This window comes from Lepus europaeus, chromosome 2, assembly GCF_033115175.1.
Source record: "Lepus europaeus isolate LE1 chromosome 2, mLepTim1.pri, whole genome shotgun sequence".
NCBI lineage: Eukaryota > Metazoa > Chordata > Mammalia > Lagomorpha > Leporidae > Lepus > Lepus europaeus.
Window position 1 is genome coordinate 174,945,038 of NC_084828.1, and position 18,670 is coordinate 174,963,707.

At 49.8% G+C, this 18,670-nt stretch overlaps 1 protein-coding gene across 1 annotated transcript in view; it reads right to left on the reverse strand.

The window, feature by feature from the left end:
* The window catches only part of SCN11A (sodium voltage-gated channel alpha subunit 11), a 116,606-nt gene that overhangs the window by 56,376 nt on the left and 41,560 nt on the right, over positions 1-18,670 (reverse strand). Inside the window, exons 8-13 of the mRNA XM_062182747.1 lie at positions 15,632-15,773; positions 14,907-15,104; positions 13,933-14,106; positions 8,486-8,615; positions 6,645-6,883; positions 2,871-3,041 (exon numbers count right to left, since the gene is read on the reverse strand). Of these exons, the coding sequence (XP_062038731.1) occupies positions 2,871-3,041; positions 6,645-6,883; positions 8,486-8,615; positions 13,933-14,106; positions 14,907-15,104; positions 15,632-15,773 (1,054 nt within the window). The remainder of the gene's footprint in view (positions 1-2,870; positions 3,042-6,644; positions 6,884-8,485; positions 8,616-13,932; positions 14,107-14,906; positions 15,105-15,631; positions 15,774-18,670) is intronic.

The window sequence follows — 18,670 nt, forward strand, 5'->3', positions numbered from 1 at the left end:
CTTGGTTAATCCTCCACCAGCAGCGCCAGGTTCTGTCCCGGTTGCTCCTCTTCCAGTCCAACTCTGCTGTGGCCCGGGAGGGCAGTGGAGGATGGCCCAAGTGCTTGGGCCCTGCACCCGCATGGGAGACCAGGAAGAAGCACCTGGCTCCTGGCTTCGGATCGGCACAGCACTGGCCATGGCGGCCATTTGGGGTGAACCAATGGAAGGAAGACCTTTCTCTCTGTCTCTCTCTCTCTCACTGTCTATAATTCTATCTGTCAAATAAAAAATATACATATATACTGTAAAGCTGTAGTAATTAAAATAGCATGGTGTGCAGCTCACGATAGCTAAGATATGGAATGAAGCTAAGTTCCCATCAGCTGAAGACTGGGTAAGAAATTATAGGATATGTACACCATGAAATATGACACAGTGGTAAAAAAAAAAAAAAGAAGGAAATCCTGTAGTTTGGGAAAAAAAAAAAAAAAGGATGAAACTGAAAACATTGTACTTAGTGAAATAAGCCAGTTCCAAAAGGACAAATACCATATGTTCTCCGTGATCTGTGGTAGCTCGTAGAGCACCTCAGAGGTAATCTATAGAGGTGAAATTGACACTTTGAGATGTGATGACTGAACAGCCCTTGTCTCGGCTGTTGAGGAACAGGTTTTTTTCATACTATTTGTTGAGCCCTTTACTTAGTACGGAGTTAATCTTATATGTGTAAAGTTAATGAAAATAGATCTTAGTAAAAAATAAAAATGGGAATAGGAGAGAGAGGGGGAAGAAGGGTGGGAGTGCAGGTGGGAGGGCAGGTAGGGCGGGAAGACTCACTATGTACCTAAAGTTGTATTTATGAGATGAAGTTTGTAGACCTTAAATAAAAGGTTTCTGGGTAAAAAATAAATAAATAAAAACCCCCAAAACAGAACCCAGTGTGTGGGGGAGGAATAGCATGGGGTTGGTATAAAACAGACCAACATAAATACATATGGTATAAATATATGGTATAAAACATAGACCAGTGTAGCAGATAAGAGGGCCTAGAAGTAAACCTATGCATCTACAACCAAGTAATCTTCAACAAAGGTGATGGGAACAGCACCTGGGGAAGCGTGGCCTCTTCAGTGCTGGGACACTGGATATCCTCAAGCCGGAGAATAAACTAGACCCTGCCTGTCATCACACATGAAAATCAACCCAACGTGATTACACTTAAACGTGAGACCGAAAACTGTGGGACTGCTAGAAGAAAACACAAAGCAAATGCTTCAGGACTTTGGAATGGGCAAGGATTTTCAAGACTGACCTCAAAAACACAGGCAGTGAAAGCAAAAGTCGACAGTTGGGACTGTGTTAAGCTAAAAGGCTCTGCACAACAGCAGAATTAAAAGAGCTACGATGCAACCTATAGGATGGGAGAAAATATCTTCAAAGTATATAACTAACAAAGGGTTAATATCCAGAATATATGAAGAGCTCACACACACCCCACAAATAATCTGATTAAAACTGGTCACTAGACCTACACGGATAGTTCTCAAAGGGAGACATACAAAACGCCAACAGGCATGTGCCCAAAAAAGAAAAAAAAAGCTCAACATCACCAGTAACCATGGAAATGCAAATCAAAATAACAAGGTGACATCACCTCACCTCAGTGAGAAGGGCTGTTATCAAAAGAAAAGAGGCACATGCTGGTGAGGACTGGGGAGAGGCGGACTCCCAGACACTGGGGCTGGGAATGCAAATTAGCGGGAGGTTCCTCTGAAAACCAGAAGTCGGTTCACTTCTGGTACACATGCAAAGGACCTGAAATCAAAATGTCAACGACACATCTCATGTTCGCCGCAGCACTGCTCACGACACAAGACACAGAAGCGACGTAAGTGTCCATCAACAGAAGAGTGGGTGAAGAAGACGTAGACCATGAACACAAAGGGATCCTCTCCACCTGTAGAAGGCGGTGAGACCCCATTTGCCACAGCACAGAAGGGACTGGAGGTCATCTTGTTGGGTGAAGCAAGGCAGGCGCAGAAAAGCAAGGCTGTGTTCTCACTCCTGTGGAACCTGAACCATGGTCTCGTGAAGCTCAGGGAACTGTGGTTTCCAGAGCCTGGGGACGGGGAGGGGGCACGGCGTCTGGGTACTCAGTTACAGCTAAGCAGGACGGACACGGACATCGATATGTGTGACTTTGTGTGTCAATTAGAAGTAATTTTAAAAACAAAAGAGGAGGGAAAGAGAGGTTTGAATGCATTTTGTGTGACAGCGACATGAATTTTGGGGGACCAGGGGCTGAATGCTGTAGTGTGACAGTTCCCTGGGCAACCATGCTGGAATCTGTCACTGTGACAGTGTGGACAGCCCACCTGTCAGAGGTGACTGTCGGGACGGTCTGCCCTGCTGAAGGTGTCGCTGTCACAGGGATGGGTTCGGTGCAGAGGTTTCCAGAATGCCTCCAAACGGGTGGATAGAAGGCAAAGACTACAGAGCGGGGGTGTGATGCCGGCAGTGCTGAGGGGGCCTGTGGCAAGACGGCACCTGCTGGCACCACTCACGCCTCTCCTGGGCTTTGGTCTTTGCCAGCATCAGTGAGCTCAGATGTGGGGGTGTTCACCTCAGAGCTCCGTGGGGAACCAGGGAGGTGGAGGGGCTGTGCACAGAGCTAGGAGCAGAGTCCTGACTCCAAGAGACGCGGCTCTCAATCTGCTCACCCCAAAGGTCGTGTTGGTGAGGGAGGGTCCAGGGGTCCGCCTGAAACAGGACTCCCCTAGGACACCCCCGGCTATTCAAGGCCTGCACGGGAGCAGGAGAGCAGCTTCGGTTCCGGGATTGAGGTAAAGTGAGCTAAAGCTTCGTCCCAGACAGCCGTCGGGCCTTACCACTCTGAGGGGACGCAGGTAGGGCAGGTTGTGCCTCACGTAGATCACGTCCACCACACTCAGGAGAGCGACGACGCAGTCGAAAATGTTCCAGCGTTGACGGAAGTAGTAGTAGGGATCCAGAGCCATGATTTTGAGGCACATTTCTGCTATGAAAATGGCAGTGAAAACCTAGTGGGACAAACAGGAGTGAGAAAAGGAAGCCACTCCTCCTGGGAGACACGCCTGTAAGAACGGAGCGAGGAATGACACAGGCTGCAGAGAAGTAAGACAGCATCCTCTCCGCGTGCGTGGGAGCCTGTGCGAGGCTCCCCTCCCGCCGGCGATCCCACCCACTGCCACCAGCATTATGTCCCATCCTGTGGACATGAGGCTAAGGAGGTTTCTTGGCAGACAGCAGGGTGATAGGAAGTGCCAGGCACTTCCCCGCCTCCGAACTCTCTTTAAAATATCCATTAGAGCACCAAAGTGCGGCGGGGGCGAGTGCACACAGCTCTGGACACTGGAGTCAGTGTCCCCCAGACCAGGATCCACAGGAGCTCGCCCAGCCACGCAATCCCAATACCGGTCAGAAAAAAATGTAAACACTGCTTAAAAGTTAGAAAGGGACCCGAAGTGGATCATCAGAAACACGCCTTGTGTAGAGAACGTCTTCGAGGGACTCCTTGTGTGGGGGAGGCTGGTTACGGTTGAAAGGAGGACTTGGTGAACCAGAACCCAAAAAGCTCACTCACAATTCAGGGCTCATCACTGCACAAAAGGGAGGGGCAGGAGTTACAACAAGCACTAAATCGGGTGTTTCTCATGGGCAAAAATAAATAGTTTTGTCACTGGGTTTGATAATTAGATAAATACAGGCTTAAAATGTGTAGAATATTGAATAAGCAGTAGAAAAATTAAAAACTAAACCTATCTTTCATCTCTTTGCAGAAGATAAAGTCACAGCCAACAACACGTTCTCTATCACACACACACACACACACACTCAGAAATACAGAAACATAAGCATACACAAATAATAAGGTAACACCAAAGGGGATGAAACCTTTAAAGTATCAGCTATAAGACCCTCCACTACATTTCTGGGGGAAAAATCAGTAAATGATTAAATATCCTTATTAAAGGTAACAGATTATCTGTTTTTATTTATTTGAAAGACCAAGAGAGAGAGAGAGGAGAGAGAGAGAGAGGAGAGAGAGAGGAGAGAGGAGAGAGGAGAGAGGAGAGAGGAGAGAGGAGAGAGGAGAGAGAGAGAGAGAGAGAGAGGCATATCTAGATCTTCCATCTGACAGGTTAGGCCTCAAGTGTCCAAAATCAGTGAGGCTGGGCCAGGCTGAAGCCAAAGCCTGGAACGCCATCCACGCCCCCAGGTGGGAGGCAGGACTCAAGTGTCTGAACCATCATCAGCTGCTTGCCAGGGTGCGCACCAGCAGGAAGCTGCAGTCAGGAGTGGAGGAGCTGGGAGTCAAACCAGGCTCTCGGACATGCGCAGTGGGCATCCCAGGCAGCATCTTAGCTGCTGTGCGAACATCCCCAGAGATTCTGTGTTTATAAATAATTCAGCGACCTACTATATACGAAAAGCATGACACAAGTCAAAAGTAAAAGAACATTAACTAGGATAAATCCAGGACGGACACATTTTTTTAAAAACTCGGGGGAGGGCAGAAGAAACTCCAGCGTGTCTGCGTCCTCCCCTCTATCACGCTCACCCCTGCTCGCACAGTGCCTAAAGGTGTAGCGGGCTGCCTGTTCTGACCCCTGTGGACTCCTCTCAGCCCCCTTGCTCTCTCCTCCTCCTGTCCTCAGGCTTCCTGTGTCTGGCTGCACAGCGTCCCTGTATACCTTGGGACCACTGGGTTTTCCAAGCCAGTTCTATCGCCAGGACGGCTTCTCATTTGGGCAACCTCTCAAGCTTGCCGTGTCTGTTTCTCAGTCCAACCCCTCAGAACTTTCTAGACTGGCCTCATTCTGGTCCATCCATCAGAGATTTGGATGTGGTCCCTGGAGCTCTAGGCTGCAAGGCCTCCCCTCAGCATGGCCACCGTGAGAACAGATGTGGCTGCCACCCTCACACTGCACATCTAGGAAGTGGGGCACTGCAATGGAAACCTGCTGTGTGGTCAGCTCTAGACATTTCCCGCCGAGTGTTAGGAGCTGAGGTGCGGAAGCTGCCTACAGACGTCGAAAGCAATGATATCCGGGTGACTCCTTGCTCTCGGGGAGAGTGAAGATGTCACACGGTCAGCGGCTGCCCACTGCAGAACGCGGCTTCTCTTCCCTCCTGCTGTTGGACGAGCAGATGAAGGGCTGGGGAGAGCACCTCTGCAATGGAAAAGGCTTCTGTGGGTGCTCCCAGGAGCCCTCAGGAGCTCCAGCCCTCCGGGGGGCTGAGGGATGGGCTCCGCTACAAACCATGCCCGCGGACACTGCGTCTGTCCCCGACTGACACAGCGAATCAGCCACTTCCGGGACACTTCAGCAGGGGACAGCTGGACACATGGCTGGGAGCCCAGAAGTCCTGGCCTGTTGGAGGTCAGGACAGTGTGCTAGGTCCAGCACGCAGCATGGAAGCTGTTCTGACCCACACAGCCCCACAAGGCATTTATGCCCGAAGCACGATGGGAAAAGGAACCGGAAGCAGACTGTGTGTAAGGACGGCCTCGCCCCATTTCATGCGACAGCTGCACGGTATCTCTTACTCTCGGGAGGGCTGTGGAACTGGGCACGGCGGCTACTAGTCTCTCACTCTACACCATCCTCAACTTGGCGCACAGGAGCAGCTCTGTGAACCGACTTCTGATTCAACAGATACAGTGCCTTCTTTTCAACATACAAATTGCAAATTATATGCAGAAGGTACAAGAAAGAAAAAATTCAAAAGACAAACAACATGCAGAAATCTATGCATCCACACGTACACACACACCACCAGGAAATATTCTGCAAAGATTAAAAAAAAAAAAAAAACAGGTGGAGGGGATCATGGGAAATGAGTTTCTTCTTTGTCTTTCCCTTATTTATATTTTTCTTTTAAAGGTTAGAAAAATAAAATTTAAGAAGGAAAAGCCGGACATGCCATTCACACACAATTCATTAACCTTCAATCCAATCAAGGTAGAATATTTAATGGGTAATTATTTGTTGTTTCTGATATTTTGGGAAAGAATTCTCCCTTGAGAAGAATGCCTTTCACAGGAACCATGAATTAAAGTGAACAGTACTGGAAAAGTCTTCTCTCCTTTCATAGTTTTCCCAACTTAAGTGGCACTTGGAGCTGTGGATGAAAAATATCCCGAGGCCAGCTCAAGTCTGATACCCACTGCCACCCTACCTGAACGCTCTCACACCGGCTGCCAGGCCCTGACCCACCTTTGCAGCGGGGGTAAAACTACCAGTGGAAGCCGTGCTTCCTTGTGACGGACAGCGTCACTGCTGTGGGGAGGGTGGGGCGGCAGCGGGCATGGCGGTCACTACCTCGGGCCTCTGCATGTGGCCAACATTTCCCTGATGACACCAGAGTTGACCTTTTCAGATATCCACTTGCTTCCTGACTGCCTCTGGGAGGCTCAAGAGACACTGGGCACAGAAGCAGGGCCATGGGAAATGATGGAAAGGAACGGGGTGAAAATAAACCCCAGCAGTCACCTCTCGCCTCTATTCCATGCAAGGGGCCCAAGAACGAGGCTAGTTCAGGCCACCTACAGCATTTGACCTCGAAAGGAATGCCAATCCCAAATTGGAAACACAGAGTTGTTAAAAGCTTAAAATTACCAAATTCCCTGTACTCAAAATGGCCTTGAAATCCTTGTCCATGTTGTGATGCTCCAGCGCCAAGAAGACCGTATTGATGATGATGCACAGGGTGATGGCCAGCTCAGTGAAGGGGTCCGTCACCACGGCACGCAGGGCCTTCTTGATGCACACCCACAGCGGGCAGCAGTTCCACACCAGGTACTTGGCCACCAGGCTTTTCCCGCAGGGGAGGCAAGGCTCCTGGGCTTTTTCCTGTTCTGGAAGAGCAAGAGAGAACAGGGGCTGGGTTGAGGAGCTGAGCTGGCTCTGGCCCAGTCTGGCTGCTGATTGCCCAGCAGCATTCCCTCCCCCAGTTGTCCCAGGGTCTCTTGTGAACAGCGACCAGCCAAGCCGGCACTGCCTTGTGTAGCCACAAAGGTGTATCCACCAACCACAGTGCAGCAGAGACTCTTCCCCATGTAACCAGCAAGTGGAATAGTCAAGTACGTCAAACCTATTGAGCACCCAGGAGCTGGGCTGTCAGATATGCAGAAGAACAAGTCAGTACTGACTGGCTGTGAGTCTGGGAGAGAGACAGGTACAGGCCCCTGCCAAGTCCTCTCAGGACAGGTCCTGTGATGGCTGTAACAGGCACAGCGGCACAGGGGTCTGGGGGAACTTTTCTCTACCATGGGCCACTTGGGTATTTATAACATCATTCATGGACCACACAAAATCATCAGCTTAAAGATTAGCCTGCTACAGGTTCATTGAATTTTGAGTCCCGTGTGGGGTTGCCTGGCCAGGGCCGACCCATTGATTTCACGGCTTTGACAGGCGGCTGGCCCAATGTGCTCCAGCCCTGGTTTAGGGGAGAGAGAATCGGGCAGCGGCACCTGTAAGAGAAGACACTTCACCAGCTAGTTGAGTTCAGGCCAAAGAGCAGCTGTACCTCTGACTTCACTGGCACCATGGCAGGCCGAACGAGGGGACAGGCTAGGTGCAAGAGTGACAAGGGCCCCACTGACCCCACTCCTGCTGGGACTCGATCCTGCCCCTGTTAGCTGGGGCCCTGTTCCTGCCATTAATCAGGTCCATCAGGCGGTTCCAACCCATCTACACAGGTCTTCTACTGTCCACGCTGGACTCCTGAATCTAACTTCAGTAACAACTGCCATCACCTGAACTTCTTCCGATGTCACTGTCACCCAGACCTCCCATTACTGCCTGGCTGCTGGGGAGGCCGTCTGTGCCTTGGGGCTGAAGTTCCACCCCAAGTCTAGCCAGTTCCCACCACCAATCAAATGCTGGCTCGAAGTGGTCCACACGGGAGGCCCACTTTCTTTTTTTTTTTTTTTTTTGACAGGCAGAGTGGACAGTGAGAGAGAGACAGAGAGAAAGGTCTTCCTTTTGCCGTTGGTTCACCCTCCAATGGCCGCCGCGGTAGGCGCGCTGCGGCCGGCGCACCGCGCTGTTCCGATGGCAGGAGCCAGGTGCTTCTCCTGGTCTCCCATGGGGTGCAGGGCCCAAGGACTTGGGCCATCCTCCACTGCACTCCCTGACCACAGCAGAGAGCTGGCCTGGAAGAGGGGCAACCGGGACAGGATCGGTGCCTCGACCGGGACTAGAACCCGGTGTGCCGGCGCCGCAAGGTGGAGGATTAGCCTGTTGAGTTACGGCGCCGGCCGGGAGGCCCACTTTCTAAAGCCATCTTGTTTCAGGCTGCAGTGAGGCAAATCCCCACATTGAAAGGCGATGCAATGAGCTGGTTCCAAAAAACAAAAGGCTCCCTTGCTGAATGCTTCTTGGGGACCAAGGAGAAGAGCAATGGAAGGCCGTCACTGAAGGGGGGCTGCCAGTGGGTGGGCGGTAGAGCTTACCGTGCATGGTGATGGTGAGGATGCTGACAGCGCTCAGGGCCCTCTGCCTTTGGAGAGGGTCTCCATGCTCATCGAAGTGGTCCACTGACAGGTTCTGGGACAGGCGCTTGGTTTGCTCTAGGAGATGTGGCTGTAAGAGAAGGTGTGGTGAGCCAGATAAAGGCAGTGGTGGCCTCTCATTAAACTTTATGAGCTGCTTTGTATCAGGGCCACACACATGGAGGCGCTCAGCATTTTATAAAGCTTGGCTAACTTCATCTTCACAGCATGCCAGACGCCCCATTTTATTACGTAGAGATTGTTAGATAAGTTTTTTGTTTTTTTTTGGACAGGCAGAGTGGACAGTGAGAGAGACAGAAAGAAAGGTCTTCCTTTTCCGTTGGTTCACTCCCCAGTGGCTGCTGCGGCCGGCGCGCTGCGGCCGGCATACCCCACCGATCCGAAGCCAGGAGCCAGGTGTTTCTCCTGGTCTCCCATGGGGTGCAGGGCCCAAGCAACTTGGGCCATCCTCCACTGCACTCCCGGGCCACAGCAGAGAGCTGGACTGGAAGAGGAGCAACCAGGACAGAATCCAGCGTCCCGACTAGGACTAGAACCCGGTGTGCCGGCGCTGCAGGTGGAGGATTATCCTATTGAGCCACGGCACCAGCCGGTAAGGTCATTTTTAATACAATTCGTTTATTTATTTGAAAGGTAGAGTTATAGAGAGACAGAAAGGGAGAGGGAAAGAGACAGACAGAAAGTGAGTGAGTGAGAGACAGAGGGAGAGTATCTTCTATCCACTGACTGATTCTCCAAATGGCCACCACTGCTGGGGCTGGGTCAGGACGGAACCAGGAGCTTGGAGCTCCATCCAGGTCTCCCCCGTGGGCGACAGGGGTCCAAGCACTTGGGCTGTGTTCTGCTGCCTTCCCGGAGGCATTAGCAGGAAGCTGGGTCGGAAGTGGAGCAGCTGGGACCTGAACTGCGGGTGCTCATACAGGAGGCCGGGGTCACAGGCACCAACTTAATCCACTGCTCCACAATGCCCTCCAACGTTTTATTTTTAAATAATTGTATTTCTTGATTTTTAGAGAGAGAGAGAGAGAGAGACAGACAGGCCCATTTACTGGGTCACTCTTCAAACGCCTGTAACAGCAGGGGCTGGGCCAGTCTGAAGCCAGGAGCTGTGAACTCCGTCCTAAGTCTCCTTCTTGGGTGTCAGGGACCCAGCTGCTTGAGCCATCACCTGCTGCCTCTCAGTGTGCACACTGCGGGAAGTCTAATTGGAAACAACATTTGCAAGGGGCAGAAGTAGGGGACACATTTGTAAAAGTGGGGTGGGGCCAGATGGCAAAGTGTCTTGAACAGCTGCCTGAGTAGATTGTAAAGAAGATAGTAACTAAAGAGGACAACCTAAATGTCACAGAATGTATATTCCAAACCCTAGGCCCTCTCTCTCAGGCTGTGCCCAAGGGCTTGTTGACTCACCCTAGCCACACCTGAAGTCCCTGGAGATGAAAGCATGTGACCCTGCGTATCCACAATGGCCTGTTTCCCAAAGGCTCTGACCAGTCAGGGCCCTGTGTGCTAATCTGTGTAGTCTTCCCACAGTTATTCCCTGTCCTAGTTACCAGGGAAATGTGCTTTGTATCAGGTATCTGGGTCTTTTCCTATTGTGTTGTGAGATGAGGAAAACTTGAAATCTTCAAGTAAATATTTTCTGTCTCTTGCTTGTGCTATGGTCCAGCAGCCAAGAACTTTCCAAACATGAGCTCTGCTCTGTCACTATATGAGAGAGCTGACCACGGCAGTACATGGAATTCCTCTACTTCCCACCCTGTTATCAGTCAGAGGCACTAACCTGCTGTCTGCTTCGTCCCACCTACAATCTACATGCACACACACCTGTGGCCCACCTACAATCTGACATGCACACACACCTGTGGCCCACCTACAATCTGACATGCACACACATCCAACGCCCACTACATCCCACCTAAAATCTGACATGCACACACACCTGTGGCCCACCTACAATCTACATGCACACACGCCTGTGGCCCACCTACAATCTGACATGCACACACACCTGTGGCCCACCTACAAGCTGACGTGCACACACACCCAACGCCCACTACATCCCACCTACAATCTGACATATGCACACACCCACTGCCTGCTACTTTCACCTACAATCTGACATGAGCACACCTGCAGCCCACTACTTACCACATACAATCTGACATGCACACTCACCTGCTGCCTATATCAGCTCGCTCTTTCTAGCTCAGCAAAGTAGCTCTTACCATCCTTGCTTCCTTGGGCCTCCAACATTTTCCTCTCTGGGCATTTCTCTTAGTGATTGAAATGTAGTTGAACACCTCCCTCTTCAGTGATAAGAACAACTTTTTCCAATGCCTGTTCCTCTGTGGCTTCATGTCTGCACATCACACCATCTACCCAGCGTCCCTGTTCTGTAGGCACCTCAAAATTGCCAAATCCACAACCAAATTTGCCATCTTCTCACGCTTCTCCTGTCTTGGTCCACTAACCTCCACCGTGTCAGCTACCCCAGTCACGGATCAGGCGTCATCCACACCTCTACTCCATACAACTGACCAATTTCATCCCCTGCAGATCACGGTAATATGTTCACCTGTCTTCATCCTTGCTATTCTAACTCTGGTTTTAACCACTGCCAGCTCCCCTTGGTTCACTGAAACAACCTCTGAAGTTTGTTGCCTCCAGTCTTCCCGTCTTCCCGTGCTCTCTCTTCAATGCAGCCAGGGTTGTAAAAATGTAGATCTGGTCATATCACTCTCTTATTTAGACATTTCAATGCTGCTTATGCCTTGCCCCAGTAAAGAGTGAACGCCTTAGCTTGGTTCTCCAGGCCTTTACCGTCTTCCCACCTACCCTCACTGAACCTAGACACACACACACACACACACACACATTTGCTAATGGGGTCGTGTTCTCCTGCTGGCCTGTTTCCAGGACTTTGCACGTGCTGCTGTTCTACCAGATACGCCTCAGTGTCCATTTCTTCTGGCAGATTCCTCCTTTCACTCTAGGTACTACTTCTTCCTACCCACAGCCCTACTCCAGTCCCTGGTTAAGTCTGAGCTGGCTGTTCGAAGCAGGTATTGGCTGCCCCATCCTTATGTCTTTGGTCCTTACTTGAGCGTTTCCTCTGTTGACCCAAACTTCCTCCACTCTACTCATAGCGTTGTCTCCAGTCTCCAGCAATCTTTATCCAATGATGAGCCACCGTCCCACCGCTGGCACACACACTCTGATACCCTTACTTCAGGGGGATTAGACTCCAGCCACCTTCAGTGGCAGCTGGCTTATCACCGTCCTGAACTCTAGGGAACCCACACCGACACTGCTCCTCCTGTGCTCTCCCACAGTGCTCATCACCTCGGTCACCACTGGATAGAGACTGCCTGTGCGTGAGTGTGTCCTAGTCATGGATTCTAGCTCTGTGGAGTAGGAACTGTGCATTCCCAGAACATACTCCCCTGCAAAGCAGGTAGCTGACATTTGTAAACAGTTTAAATAGACATTTATAAATAAGTGGACAATTCTAAGCCCAACTTGTTCTTTCATTTCTCTATTCTCTTCAAGGTAGGAAACTAATTCTATTATGAAGGAATCTGTAGGATGCACAATTTAATCTTTAGACCTTATAAAAGAGATGGCTAACATTTTTCTATAATAGCATAGCCAAAATAAGAACTTAAATAATAATCTCATAGCTAGATTCACTTCGCCATCAGCCAAGTATACAGTAAGTAGAAAAAACCTCCCTTTCAGACCAAAGGGAAAGAAAGTTTTAAAGTGAGAATATAATTTTCCTCATGGGCATTGTCTACCTTAGAAAAACTACTACAGAACATGCCTGTGACTATAGACTTGTAGTTCAGGCCACCGAAGATTAGAGATGGGAAACGGGCACTCCCTTGACTTGCATCCTCTGGTCTGCTTTAACACAAACCAGGAGGAAAAGAAAACTCGGCATCAGAAGCAATGGGTGGCAGGCCTATTAATGGCTGATCTGTACAGTGATCTGCCCTCAAGCAGACCCAACAGGCCAGTCCACTGCAGTGGCTTTCAATGTGGTAAGCCTGGGCTTCAGCAGAAGTCAGCTTGTGAAGAGCCCTGGCAGCTCTGCCAAGAGTTGGATCACTGGAAATGGACCTGCCCTGGAGTCGAAGGATGCCCAGGTCAGAGCCACAGATCTTATTGGCTCTAAGCTGAAAAGCCCTTCACTCAGCCCAACTTCCAAAGTGACCACTGCAGCTGAGGGGATGGTCAAGTAGGGTCAGCAACATTGAAGGCAGAACTGTAAATTTCTTGTTAGAGATGCCACCTGCCTTTACCTGGCCAGCTCTCCTCCCAGGCCAGCCAAGTAATGAGAGTCAACAGAGTGCCTTCCCCTAGGAGGTTCACACCTCCCTTAGGATATACCCCATGTGAAGAGATAGATAGGTCTGGACCTCTTAATTAACAAGGCCTAAAGCCCACCAGATTATTATCAAGCCCCTTCTATCAGGTTCTATTTGCCTCTCAATCAGAAAAATTACTTGTAGCTTAGACAGCACCTTTCTTAGCTCCTCTAATAATGACTCTGTCCTTTGTTCTAGGCCCTGTCTAGTGCACTTGGGCCTCATTCCTTTGTAATCATAACCTCTACTCTACCACCAATGGCTCTACTCCCAACCTGTGTGTACTGATGGTCCTCTTCCCCACTTAATGCTGTATAATTGTTCAAACCTGGTAAATGCCACTCTTAGGATCATTGGTTACTATCCTCACTCTGTCTTTTATGACCTCGTCTAAATATGAGCAGAGTCGGCAAACTTGGAAGGCTTCCATAGCCTTGGCAACTCATGACGACAGCCTAGGATGGTTACTGGCGCCATAAACTAGAGTATCAATTTGTTGGGTCAACAACAGGAGCCACTGTGCACTTGCTCCTCATGTGGGATCTCTGTCCTTAATGTGCTGTACATTGTGATTTAATGCTATAACTAGTACTCAAACAGTATGTTTCACTTTGTGTTTCTGTGTGGGTGCAAACTGTTGAAATCTTTATACTAAATTGATCTTCTGTATATAAAGAGAATTGAAAATGAATCTTGATGCAAATGGAAGGGGAGAGGGAGCGGGAGAGGGGAGGGTTGCGGGTGGGAGGGAAGTTATGGGAGGGGGAAGCCATTGTAATCCATAAGCTGTACACTGGAAATTTATATTCATTAAATAAAAGTTAAAAAAAATAAAAAAAAATAAGTGGACAATTGAAAAGACACGGGAATGCATGAAATGATGTGAAAATCGGTGACTGGATAGTGAATGCATGAGTGAGTGGATGAGTGAGTGAACGCCTTCAATTAGATTGGCAGCTGTCCCTGTCCCCACAGACAGTGCCACGGATCACCGATGCCTGGGACAAGACTCACCTTCTGGGAGGAGTCGTCATCAGAGTCTGATCCCAGAGCCTGGTCTTTCTGTCGATCTCTCATGAAGAAAGACTTCCTTGTCTTATTACCAAAAAGCTTTCTCTTCTTTGAGGAGAAAGATGAGGCTTCAAGGGAATTCAGTGAACTTCTGTCAATTCCCATGGCAACCAGATTCTTAGTGAACAAAAGTAATTAATGAAAAATTATACCTGTCCATAAAACATCGCATGCTCTCACTGACCCCGGCCCCCGTGAGCTCGCTCTCCCTCTTCTGCTGGCACCGAACCACTCAGACTGCTCACCCCCTGAAGGAACGCACCAGCTTCGCCATCGTTTGTCAGGGAGATGTGTCCTGTTGCACGCTGATTGCAGCCATCAGAGGTGGGCTGACTGTGCCATCTCTGTATCACTAACCTTCACTCCTGGGTTGTCAGTATGCACTAGGCACTCAATAAGTGCATAAGCCAGATGAGGCAGATGTATTATTACAGATGTAAGATGAGCGTCCCTCTGACAACCATGAAGCACCGTCCCTGCCCCAAAAATCTTAGAATTAAACTGGAAAATCTGAACACACCGAGGCAACACTCCGCATGGCCTCTACAGACCGCACGGATTTCGGGAAGGGAGAGACGCCAATGCTTGCTGTTCCACAGCCAACCAGGTTCATACGGGAAAAGCAAGCAGAGCCGGGATTCACAGGTATGTGAGTTCTCCGAGCAGCAGTCTTGGAGCTGCCCTCAAAGACCCAGGCTTTAGAAGGTCAAAGAGCATCAAGACCGTTCTCTCAAGAGCTCCGTGTCTGGGAAACGTACAGAGACTGCAGGGTTGCTCTGCAAGGAGAGCCCCAGTACAGAATGTGTTGAGATCACACCCTGGGAGACAACTTTTGATCTTCAGCCACATCGTCTCTAGGGTCGTCCTGGGCACCCCCACCCCAGCACATCCCGCCGTCTGACCTCACGTGCCCCTACCTCCTTCTCCTCCTTCAACAGCCTCTGCGCTTCCTGAAACATCTTCTCCTTGGCCTCAGTCTCTGCGGCGACATTCCTGTTCTGCTCCTCATAGGCCATGGTGACAACAGCGAGGGTCAGGTTAATCAGGTAGAAGGAGCCCAGGAAGATGACCACCACGAAGAAGAAGACTGAGTAGAGCCCAGTGGTGCGCAGTGTCTGCAAGGGACACAGCACAGGCCAGCAGAGCCTGTCACCTTGAGCAATGATGACACAGTCACACACAGCTGCCTCCTCCAGCCCTGGCTGGATTCAGTCACCCAGGGAGCCCGATGCGCCACCTCCCAGTGAGGCGACACCACCTGGACATTCGCACAGGGGTCGTGGTGACGTAACCGTCTATGACTTTCCCAGAGGTACTTGGGTTTTCAAGTAAACCAAGGTGAGAGAGTGCCAGTGGTGGAACTCTGAGCAGTAGCAAGTCTGGAGAGGGGGTAACATTTGTAGGAAGAAGAGGCTGGTGTGTTTTTTTTTTTTTTTTTTTTTTTGCATTCTTCTTCCAAATATCCTCTCTATAATTTTCTTGACATGTGTCATGGAATTTCTAAAGCAAAATTTAATGGCACATCTGTGAATGAGGAATCTATGACTAAAGTAGGAGGATGTATGGCAGGTTTTAACTACATAACAAGTGATAGGTGGAGGAGGGAGAGGGAGGGAGAAGACAGGGACTATAAATAGCTCACCTGCTGATAAAGTTTCTCCCAGGAATCCTGAGTCATAAGCCGAAACATGGCAAGAAAAGACCAGCCAAAGTTGTCAAAATTCGTGTAATTGTAGTCAGGATTAAATCTGGTGAGGAGGCATGTGTAATTTTTGGAACAGGCTCTAGATGAGAGAAACAAGGGGACACAAAGAGTCGCAATCCCCACGGCCTAGCTCGCTCCCCCACGTGGCATCCCCCACCAGCAACACGGACCCTCAGAAGCCCCCGACTCACAGCAGAGAGCCCCCTGGAGTACAGGGTCCTGTTCAGTGGGCATCTGCCCTTCCATACACAGCTACTGCTGACTCCTCCCAGTGGGCTGCTGCACAAATTCATACCAGCAAGTTCACCGAGCAGTCGGCGCACTGCTCCCCTGACAGTGACAGTGAGAGCGCGCGGCGTGAATACTGGGCCTCCCTCTCCCCAGTCACTCAGTCCCACTCTCCTGAGGCCACGATTAACAGGTACTTTTGTCAATTTCCAGAAGCTTCCTGTGAATCCAGGAGCACAGAGGTGTCCATACACACTGTTTATAACACAAAAATGGGAGCACGCCTTGAACACACACCACCGTTTATAACACAAAAATGGGAGCACGCCTTGAACACACGCCACCGTTTATAACACAACAATGGGAGCACGCCTTGAACACATGCCGGCACCTTGCTTGTGTCGTGCAACAGTGTAGCTGGGAAGATTTGTACCTCAGCTTCAGGGATATGTTTCTCCCCATGTCTCACAGACCGAGGATTTATTTAACTGAGCTGCTAAACGGTGACTGTTTCGATTTCAGAGGTTAATAATCCTTGGCTCCTACAAGCGTTTGGGCGTGCACATGGGTCTTTGCTGCTTACTAAAGCACACAAAATTGAGTATATCTACAGGCTACTTCCTTAATTTTTAATAAAAATGGTATTTAATCAAAGTAACACATGCATACGGTTTAAAAATCACACACACCAAAAAGCTTGTAATCAAACCCATGGTAACATTCTCTGTCGCTTCCACATCCCTAATCCAGCACCTGCAGTTCTTTCACACCTACATCTCTGGGCAGAGTGGTTGCACTGACATCCGACTTATCCACCTTAGTTCTTGTTGGGCAATTCCCTCTAGAGTAGAGGAAGGTTAGCTCACTAACATTTCATGCTATGTCCTCACCACGTCTACCACTCCTCCCGGTAACACTGTGCTGTGTGCCAGTGACTCTCCAGGGCCGATACTTTTTCCCTTGGCTTTTCCATGTCGCCCCAAATAGTTTTATTTCCTCATTTGTCCAGAGCACCCCTCAAGTAACTGCATAAGAAGGATGAGTGATATTTGCAGACCTGAATATAGCTTTATTCCACCATCATGATCAACTGATGAGTTTGTCCAGAAACACAATTCGGGGCTGAACATCCTTTTCCATTAGCAACATGAAAGCCTTGCTCAGCCATTATCCCATGTCACTGTTGAGACCTCTGATGCTATTGTGATTTTTGTTCCTTTGTGGGAGACCTTTTCCCCTTTGGTTCTGAGGTCTTTTCCCTCAAATTTCCTGAAATGCCACAAAATGCAGTTGCTATAGTTCTTTTTCATTCATTTTTTAGGCACTGAGAGACCTGCATTCCTCTTTTTTCCCTTCAATCTATTTATTTATTTGAAGAGCAGAGTGGCACAGAGAGAATGAGATTTTCCATCCACTGGTTTCCTTCCCAAACAGCCACAACAGCTGCAGTCAGGCAAGGTCTCCACGTGGGTGGCAGGGACCCAAATACTTGGGGCATCATCTGCTGCCTCCAAGGTGCACCAGCAGGAAGCTGAACTTGGAGCAGAGCAGCTGGAACTCGGACCAGGCACTCTGACATGGGATGCAGGCGGAGGCTTAATTCGCTCTACAACACCGCCTGCCTCACCACCCTAGGACCTGCATTCTGTCTCTCTCTTCTTACTTATTTGAAAGTCAGAGTTTCAGAAAGAGAGGGAGAGACAGGCAGTGAGGGGGAGAGAGAGGGAGGGAGAGGGAGGGAGGGAGAAAGAGAGAGCGAGAGCGAGAGCTGGATCTTTCATCCACCTGTTCACTCCTGCTGCAACTCCTACAACTGCCAGGGCTGAGCCAGGCTAAAGCCAGGAGCTGGGAGATTCTTCTGGGTCTCTCACATAGGTGGCAGGTGCCCCAGCACTTGGGCCATCTTCCTCTGCTTTCCCAGGCCACTAACAGGGAGCCGGATTGGAAGTGGAGCAGCTGGGATACAAACAGGTGTCCATATGTACCTGCATTCTTAATCCCAGGGAAATTCTCTGAATCATTTCTTTGCTAATTTCCTCTCTTCCATGTTTTCTGTGCTCTCTTTACAGAATTTCTACTTAGAATTTGGAACCTCTGGACTGATGCTTGTTCTCCTATTTTCCATTTCTGCCTTTGATTTCTCATTTCTGGCTTATTTCCTCAACTTTATCTTTTAATTCTGGTATTGAATCTTTTGGTACTTATGCTTAATTTCTAATATACTTCTTGCTTTATGACTTCCTTTTTCATAGCTAGCCATTTTTCAAATGTATGCAGAAATCTTTTGATTTCTCCAAAGACCCTATTTAAAGTTTGTAGAGTCCTTTTGGGCTCCCTGTGTCCATGGCCACTTTTTCTGTTTCTCTCTCAGCGTCCTCTACAGCCAGGTGAGCGGGGCTGCCTAGCTGCACCAATAGAGGTGCTGCCACGGCTCCTGGAGTTGGCCTGGAGGGCAGAGCGGGACTCAGCAGCCTTAGGGGACTGAGGAGGAGCCTCCAACGGACCTCGAGGGAAGTCGTGAGATGCCAGTGCCCTCTGACTGCTGGGAGCCTGTCGAGGGTGAACCTGCGAGACTCGGTTTACCTCATTTCCTGGTCACCATTTACAACGAAGGCCTGGCTTGTTCAGTGTCTCCCTCTCTGCATGCACCTGCCTGTCAGCTTCCCTGATTACCTCTCCTCCAGCATTCCCACCCCAGAAACGCATCGTCAGGCGCTCGCACCAGAAGAGAGAACCAGACCCGCCGTT